The sequence below is a fragment of the Scylla paramamosain genome, chromosome 16, assembly GCF_035594125.1.
Source record: "Scylla paramamosain isolate STU-SP2022 chromosome 16, ASM3559412v1, whole genome shotgun sequence".
Taxonomy (NCBI): domain Eukaryota; kingdom Metazoa; phylum Arthropoda; class Malacostraca; order Decapoda; family Portunidae; genus Scylla; species Scylla paramamosain.
The window spans coordinates 9,587,501-9,596,913 of record NC_087166.1 but is presented as its reverse complement, the minus strand read 5'-3'; the positions used below and the strand labels follow the sequence as shown (position 1 = coordinate 9,596,913).

Genomic DNA, 9,413 nt, shown 5'->3' with positions numbered 1-9,413 from the left:
AATCATACTGGATATATTCTTGAGATGAATCTTCAGAATTCTTCCTCAGGCAGATGTGACGCCGCCACTTCGCCATGTTGAGGCGCCGCGTGACTGCCGCAGCGCTGACGTAATACGCACCAGCCTTGGACAGGCGTATTTACTTCGCATTTCAATATATCTGTTATTGCAGGAGATTTGTTGCTGAATAACCATTCTTCAGATAACACCTAAACTATATGCTTGTGAAAACTATATATGACTATAATATGAAACTTGATTATCATCAATTTGTCGCCTTTCTTTCTTTCTTTTCTTTTCTTTTCCTATTTTCAAACTATTAACATGATTTGCCACCCATGAGATTCATTATGGGTCCTCATGAGAGTGATGATTTTCGTGGAATTCCCTTAGATCGGACATATATATATTTCATTTACTTAAAGTAACTTGAATAATTGTACAATGTTTATTGTTTATTAATATTCTAAGAACCTACATCCAGTTAAACTAAAGAAAGAAGACATTACACATCCCATTCATGTCTACAAGTGACGTACTTACTATCATTCACTCCAGAAGAATGCATTGGGCCAAGGTGAGTGAGGTGCACCAAGATGGCCGCGCGCCGCACTACCAGCGAGTATCTCTACACAGTGCGTCTGTGTGCCAGGGCGGGACGCATGGCGACAGGCAGCCTAGAGTCTTCCAGGCCAGTGTTGCCAATGGAATGAAGATTGCCCTATGCGTAGGTCACCGTATCTCCGTGCAACAGCATAAAACCCATCTCATATTTATTTATTCATTTTTAAGGCTGCCTTGACGGGAAGGCACACTGACAACGTGGTCTACTCCCATTTCGTACACAAAAATTAAAATATGGGATTTTCTTTTAGGTTGAAAAGAATATAGTAGTATTTTTGCTAAAACATGGAATGTTTATTTCTTTGCGAAAAGATGATTGAGACTGATCTAAAAAGACTAATTATCTACAATATATATATGTATATATATATATATATATATATATATATATATATATATATATATATATATATATATATATATATATATATATATATATATATATATATATATATATATATATATATATATATATATATATATCTTGTCATTTAGTAGAAAGATTATATTACTGAATCATTACTTGTGCAAGATCATTAGCTGTAGATGGACGTCAGGTAATCTTGCACTGAACAAACAAGTAGCATATATATATTTCTTATCACACTACGCCTTTATATAACTCAAACTTAACCCACCAGAAAAGCAATATCACCTTTATCCATGAAGCAATAAATGGACTAAGGGGTCAATGGGAGTGCAGGCGTGGGGTGGCCGGCAGGCGGGGGTTGGCTATACTGCCGCAGACGCATTGTGGGAGTCAGTCCTGCGACCTGCTGAGGCGAGCCACTCTTTATGTGTGCAGGAATCCGTGGTAACTCGGCGGCGGCGTAGAGTGTACGGAAGGCGTGCGTGGGCGTGTGAGGGCATGTGGCGGGCGTGGGGGGGTGGTGGGCGTGCGAGGAGGCCTGGGAGGGTCGTGGAGACATACCTGACTACCTGCCTTACCTGCCTGGCCCTCCTCCACCTTCTCCGCCTCCTCCTGCTGCTCCGGACGGGCCGTGTCCCTCCCCAGGCAGGCGCGGCAGGGAGCGGGGAGGGCGTTTGGGTGTACCGGGGGGCGTGTCAGGTGGGTGAGGCGTGGGTGGCGTGGGCGCGGCGAGGCGTGTGGGAGCATTGTCCTCCTGCCTCCCTCCTGCCGCTGCTGGGGGCGCCTCACCTGGCCCACCTGGCACCCCTGGCCGAGGCTGTACCTACAGGGGCCTGACAGCACCTCACGCCCTCTGCTTCCCCCCTTAGTCACTCACCTGTGTCACCTCACCTGTCCGCATTCCTCATTAGCAGACCTATTGGCTCACCTCACCTGTCGATTAATTGGCCCACAGCTGCCCCCTACCAGGTGTTGTCATGCGTGTTGGGAGGTGGTGTGTGTGGTGGTGGTGGTAGTGGTTGCAACACACGCATCCCTGTTTGGTGTCATGATAACCTGCCTGGCCATTCTTTGCTGGGGTATCATCACCTCACCACCTCTCCACCTTGCTCCTCCCAGTGCTGGCCTACAGACACCTGGGGACCTTGATAGATTCACCTGAGTTATTTTGTTGAAGTAGTGTGTTGTTGCAGTACAGAGGTGGTATTGTGTTAATGTTGTAAAGGCCTGTTCTGTTTATTGATCTCAGGAATGTCACTCTGATTCTGAGGTGAGCCAGTATACATTAAGTTTGACTGGATTATTTGATCCAAAAATCCAAAAAATAACTTGAAACATTGCTCATATGATGCAATTTTAAGTGATTTTTTTGTTTTTAGAAGACATGTAAAACTTGAACAAATTTGGCCAGGTTTAAGAATAAAGCTGTAAAACATATCAAAGCCTTATGAAATTATTGTGATTAAGTAGATGTTTACTTTTTTTAACATTTATATCTTGGTCATTCAAGTTATGTAAGGAGGTGTGTAGCAAATGAGCTAAAATCACAGGTGACTCAGGTGAGGTGATGTGAGGTGAAGTGAGGAAAAGGCATGTTTGGCAGTGGCTGTCAATTCTGTATACCTCTGGAACACGTCACAAAAGGCTCAAGTGATGACAGATGGTGTCGCTAAACAGGAAGCTAATGTAGCTTTAAAAAACCACCATGTGATGCATGGATGAGATCATTTGAAGCGTAACATAATACAAAATGCATATTAAAAGTGCTAACCGTGGAAATTTATGTCATTACGTGCTTAAATAAGAATACCCAGGCGGTACCTGTAACTGTGTAGGTGGCAGTGAAATGCGTGGCTAGGTGGGCTCCTTCGTTAGTCCCCAGTGCTGCGTGCCCACCTGTGCCAGAGTGAAGGTGTGAAGTGCATATTAGCAGCTGTGTGGAAGAAAAAAACAGCTGCTTTAGTGTATTGTCTCCCCACAGCGCTGAGCAGAAGGCCCAAGGGTTATTGCAGTGGTGTGAGTGTGTATGCGGTGTGCTTATGTATGTGCGGGAAATGTTAAGGACATGAACGGAGGAGAGCGAAGGCAGGCGCTCCCCATGGAGGCGGCGGGTGGTGGCGGTGGCGGCGGCGGTGCTGAGGCTGGCGGGGGAGGCAGCAGCAATGGCGGCAGTAGTGGGAGCAGCACTGCCTCCAGCCAGAAGGATATCCTGACGGCACAGCTGCTGCTCAAGAAAGGAAAGCGCTACGCTGCCTCCTACCTGAAGGATGAGTGCCTCAGGAACCTCTCCCCTGACGACTCTGAGGCACCACATGCACAGGTGAGGCACTGGGGGGTATGGGGGTGTCGTCTGGGCTGGTGACACTGGAGGAACAAATAGTGGGGGTGATTTTCAGAATTTCACTTGTCTCACTTTTGACATGTTCATGATAAAGCTTTGCTTGTTATTCTCTCTATTTTTACTTTTTTCTGTTATTTTCTGCTGAATTTTTATTTATTTATTTTTTTAATTAATGGGACATACCTTGATTGTTTGATTTAGGAGAGAGTCTAATGGCATTTCAGATGTGTTACCTGCCAGAGTGAGACAGGTGTGACTGAAACATTACCATGGTCTTTATGTGTAGGTTGTGATAGATTCTGCACCTTGGTGTTTCTGTTCCCTCCCTGGACCAAGGTTACCAACATGTATTAACTGAAGTTGCATCACATCACGCAATACACAGCATCCACTAGGTGTAACTGTTCCTATGATGTAGATTTTACTATATGGAGTATTTTCAGTCTTTTCCAGCTGTTATAAATCGGTAATGTCACACGTTTCTTGAGGATTCAGATTAATTTCCATTGTACGTCCGCTTCACCGGCCAGCTGAAGTAATCCTGTGCTTGTTAATTTCTTGGTTCAGGGATGGACTGGACACCAATATTCTGTGAAGCAATTTTTTGTGTTCGTTTGTGCTGGTGTTGTATAACCGTCACATTTTCGGTCAATTCAGAAAAAAAACATTTTTGAAGATATTTGAAGGATTCAGCCACCCTTCATCCCATCATCCGTCACATGTACACTCAATGAACCCACAGTGCATCCGTTCAGCACTACGACCACCTCTTTTCATCCTCTCCGAAGTATATATCTCCATCACAGAGTTGTGGTTCACAGGCATAACTTAATTTCCACTTGACTTGGGATGGGAAACCGACCACTTGATTCATTTACAAGTTCTGTTGCTTTTTGACCGCGATGATTGATGAAAACAAACAGGAGACATTAAAAAAACTTGGAACTTGGAGAAACAGTGAAAATGGCCTGGGATGAGATCAGAATATTATGGGCGACACTTAAATCCCGAGAGAAAACTACGAACATCGCCATCACTGTTTGTTTCTGGCCATAATAAGGTATGTTATTCTCTGACAAAATTTTGGTAGACTTTTTGGGTTTTTGAGCACTCGTAATAATTTTTTGTGGAAATTCCATGGGTGTAAGTTTTCAGATTAATTGCTATTTATTCTTTTTCTTTTTTCATATAGGATTGGTCTAATACACCCCCTAATTCCTCCCCTAGCCACCTGCAGTCTCTTTAACTACTAAGTCACTTTCTGGATGTTTTATAGATGTCATTCAGGGAGGTGTGTGGCATTCAGTCTCCTGGATGCTGGTCTTTGAAATTGCCAATTAGACATTAATACTGGGTTCAATATGACATTACATTCATAACTTCTGTGCCTTGTAGAACATATTAGAATCAGACACCACTTGAGCACTAACAGAATATTCTCATTGCATAGGGAAAGAAAGATCAACCATAGAGTCACTGCATTCCAACTCTTGTACCCTGTCACTCAAGTTTCCACCATCCTTTCCTTCCTCACCCAGCTTACCTACACAGTGGAAGGAAGATCAACAGTATAGGTGTCGTACCCTGTCACTCAACTTCCTGCAAATTCTACCTTCCTTACTTACGCACTGTTTTTGGTGGCAGCTACAGGAGTGAGGGATCAAGTTACATTGTCACACCCCATCCATTAAACGTGCTCAGGAGAGAATTTATGGGTGCGTTTTACTGATTAAATGAATATACTTCCTGTACTGGGTGGGAAGTTTATCACCAGCTAGGCAAAACTGAGTCTCCTACATTGCTAGACTTCCTGAGATCATGTAGTGAGGTTTCTTGTGTTTAATATCAATGGTGGTATAGAAATTTGCTGTGATGAAGGATAATTTAACTGCACTTTGATATGTTGGTTTTTAGCAAGTTCCTTTTATCGCAGGTGTGTTTCTGAGGTCATGCAGTTGTGTTTTCCTATATTTAACAGTGATGGCAGCTTTGGAATGTGTCATGGGGGAGAGGAATCTGACAAATCTGACAAGTGGGTATTTTTGTTTCTAGTGAGTCTTTTCTTTTATTACAAGTCAGTTTGAGAGGTCATGCAGTGAATTGTTTTATATTTAACAGCGATATAAGTTGAGGAACGCTTTGTGCGAGGAAGGAATTTAATTATTTTTTAGTATATTTGTTGTTGGTGAATCCCTTTTCTGTTTTTGAGGTGATTTAGTGGCATCCTCATATTCAACAGTGACGGCAGGACAGGAATGTGTTGAGGAAGAATAATCTAACAACATTTGGGTACCTATGTTTGCTCCTGGCTCTGGTTCTGCCCCCTCCCAAGGCCACCTGACATGATGGGGGGCAGCAAGAATCTGTGGCAGCCTTGGCAGAGGGGGACCTGAGTCAGTGTAGCTAATTCTGAGTCTTAGAGATGAAGGCACAGAGAGAGAGAGAGAGAGAGAGAGAGAGAGAGAGAGAGAGAGAGAGAGAGAGAGAGAGAGAGAGAGGGAGAGGGAGAGGGAGTGTGCAAGGTGTCTCTTTATGACCCTATTGCGTTGATGAAAGGAACAGGTTTTTTTCTCCTCGTTTTTTGTGTTTTTGTTCTATTTCACTTATGGCCTAGTGGAGTTAATGGGATGCTGAACTAAAAAAAATATATTGTCCATGGTCAGTTGCAGTATAGCCACTAAATTACTATAGATACCTGTTTTATTGAGTCTAGTTTTGTGTTGACTTGTATGGTGAAAGATTTATTTTTTATTTATTTATTTATTTACTTTTTTTTTTTTTAGTATATAAAGGTCTGTAGTCAATGTGAACCTCTTGGTGGAATGTTTAGGGAATGTTATTGGTGATTTTTTTTTTTTTTGTATTTTCTTGTTTGTTTATTTATTTTTTTTTCACCAGTGTCACCTTTTTCCTTTTTCTGTTTACTTCATCCTGTTTTGTCAGATAGGTGCTACATATTTTGTTTCCTCCTCTTCTCTCTCTCTCTTTCTCTCTCCTCCCTAGTTTATCGGGTAGTGTTCATCTTTTCATTCTCATTTTATCCTATACTTTTGCATCATTCCACTGCAACTCCACTCTTCCTTCATTGCTTCTTTTTTCCACCACATATTTTCTCATCTTCCTTCTGTTTTTCCTTGTTTTATCATGCATTTTTTCATCCTTTCTATTTCATTCATTCATACATTTTTTTATGTCTCCATTCATTCATTCATTCATTATCATCCTTTCATTCTTTCTTATCCTCCTCCATTTCCTCTTTACCCAGTATTCTCGCAGCTTTCCTCTCTTTCTCCTTCACATCCTGTATTTTACTAAGTGTTTTCTTATTCACTTCCTCTTTCTTCTCCTGAGAGTTCCAGTCCTTAAAATTAGGCAAAAAATTATCATCCATAATTGAAAGACTTCAGGTCATAGGAAAGAGGAAATACAGAAGCAGGCAGGGAATTCCAGAGCTTATCAGAAAAAGGGATGAAAGATTAAGAATACTGGTTAACTCTTGTATTACAGATTTGGACAGAATAGGGGTGAGAGAATGTAGGAAGTTTTGTGAATTAAGTAGGTTTGAGAGACACATCAGAGGGAGTAACAAGTATGGGTGTTAGTTATGTATAAGTGTAAGGTTGAGGTCCTGGCTCAGAGGAGTGTCACATCAGAGCTAAAGATAGAGGCGAGGGTAGATACGCAAACAAAAACCGGAGAAATAAAGTCAAGGAAATGAAATAAACTAAGTTGATGCTGGTACCAAATGCTTCCTGTCCTTGAGTCTTTTGAGCGTGTAGCTACATGGGTATAAACACACACACACACACACACACACACACACACACAAAACCTTTTGGCAATGTATGTGTAAGTGGTTTTAGTTCTTTGCACACACACACACACACACACACACACACACACACACACACACACACACACACACACACACACACACACACACACACACACACACACACACACACATTAGTGGGTGTATAAATAGCATGTCAGAATAATAGCTGTGACCTGCAGACCTTTACTAGCAAAAACTGTGCTATTGGACAAGATTGATAGCCGACTTGGTGCAGGATATTGTGACGCTCAGCTGCTACTTGAGATGTGTGTGGAATGTGTAGTTAATTTTTTTTATTTGTTCATTTATTTTAATTTTCGTCCAATATCTACCTTGTTTATTTTGATTTCAGTTTAATTCCATACTGTTCTGTGTGAAGAAAAGTCATAATGCTTTCTATGAAATTTATTCTTCTGTAATAAAAATGAATTACTTAATAATATTTGACTAACAGATCTCTCCTGTATTTAACAGGTTCTGTCGTAATGATAACTGATAATTTTTTTCTGTTGTTCTGTCTGGAAAAACATTAACTAATTTCTCTTTGTCTATTTAAAAGCTTCTGTCTTAATGATCACTGGTAATCTTGTGTTGCTCCATCTTGAAAACTTGAACTAATTTCTCTTTCTGTATTGGTAAAGCTGTATCTTGAAGGTAACTGACAGACTGAGGAGGGAGGTTAAGTTATGCTGTATATGTATTGTGATCTTACTTCCTCATTATGTCTTATTGCTTGTATACCCAACTTCAACTTTCACAAGTGTAACTTAATGATCTAATCTTTTCAAGTAGTTTTTTGACTAATACTTGACTATCCTCTAAATTTCTAAGCTCTGTGTTATCAAGAGCCTCATAACCAGCAGCTAAACATTTTAATCACTTTTATTAATTTCTACTTCATTTTTGTTTATGTTTATTGATTGTGTTGTGATGGAAACAGGTGCTTGCCAATGACAGCCTCCTCTCAGCACTTACTTAAGCTAAACTTGGCTCCACTTATTATGATTCCATTCTAGCTGGTTTGGTTAATTCTTTAAAGCAATTTAATTTGTTTTTGTTGTCTATTTTAATGTTCAAGGTTTCCTCTTCATAATCATCTTTCCTTTCTTTCTTTTCTTCCTGAAGCAGTTTGATGTATGCTTTTGTTTATTGTTTTAATGTTCATATCCCTTCTTCATGATCACCCTTCCTTCCTTCCTTCTCTCCATCCATCCTTCTTTCTTTCTTTTCCTAAACTTTTAAACATTCACTCCACACCTTCCAAACATAATTTATCCTCCGTTCCTTCGCAGCAGTTTCAGGGTTAGCTACAGGAAGACACAACCTCAGAGAGAGAGAGAGAGAGAGAGAGAGAGAGAGAGAGAGAGAGAGAGAGAGAGAGAGAGAGAGAGAGAGAGAGAGAGAGAGAGAAAAATTGATAATCAAATTTTGCACTTGCTACATTATTCCTGGAGCCTTCCTCTCATTAGCCACACTTATCAGGAGGAAAAACTTGTACCACTGGGCTAATTGAATAAGAAAAGGCCGAGTTGTGCTCATTATATTTTCAATGCAGGACTGTACATACACTAAGCAGTTTGGAAGTGTGTGCATGCATGTGTCTGTGTCTTTGCACCCTTAAGCTGCCAGTGATCAAGTGTGAGGGTTTTGTTGTTGTAAGGTAGATCTATAGAAAGACTGGTGTTATTTTTTAGGTTTTCAAAGGAGATATACTTGGTGAATTTATAAAGGTATGGTTGGTGTGAGAGAAAGGTGTTCAGAGGAGAAAGACTTGGATTTATAAAGGGAATGCTGGTGTAAGGGAAAAGCAGGTATGGTATGTAAATATGTAAAGGAAAAGTACCTTGATGGATTTATAAAGGGAGGTTGATAGAAGATAAAGATATATAAAGAAGAATTACAAAGATAAATTTTACAGTTGGAGGGTTGGTGCAAGATAAAGATGTATAAGGCTGGCATCATGATTACCACTTATGATGATAGATTACTCACATCCAGCCAGTTAATCAGAAACCATTTGTACTCATTCACATCATAAGCCCCTGTTAGCATACTTATTGTTCTCACCTTATAGATAAACTGATAGATACTGGTACTTCTTTTTTCTCTCTATATATAGGGCTGCCACGTGTAGGTCTAAAGGCTTCTTGCTGCTTCCCTTATGTTCTTATGTTCTCATCCAATTATCTTATGTGCCGTTGCTGAGGCCTGCTTACCCCCTCACTGCCTACCTGCCTGCCTAC

The 9,413-nt window shown here is 40.8% G+C and overlaps 1 protein-coding gene across 3 annotated transcripts in view; it reads left to right on the top strand.

Moving 5' to 3' along the window:
- Positions 1–1,345: 1,345 nt before the first annotated feature.
- The window catches only part of LOC135107976 (E3 ubiquitin-protein ligase ubr3-like), a 90,786-nt gene continuing 82,718 nt past the window's right edge, over positions 1,346–9,413 (top strand). The window contains exons 1-2 of one of the 3 annotated variants that reach the window (XM_064018470.1): positions 1,346–1,438; positions 2,976–3,314. In XM_064018470.1, the coding sequence (XP_063874540.1) occupies positions 3,021–3,314 (294 nt within the window). In that variant the 5' untranslated portion in view covers positions 1,346–1,438; positions 2,976–3,020. Of the gene's footprint in view, positions 1,462–1,510; positions 2,265–2,975; positions 3,315–9,413 lie in introns of those variants that run through there. The other 2 variants (XM_064018471.1, XM_064018472.1) reach the window with 2 other exon arrangements.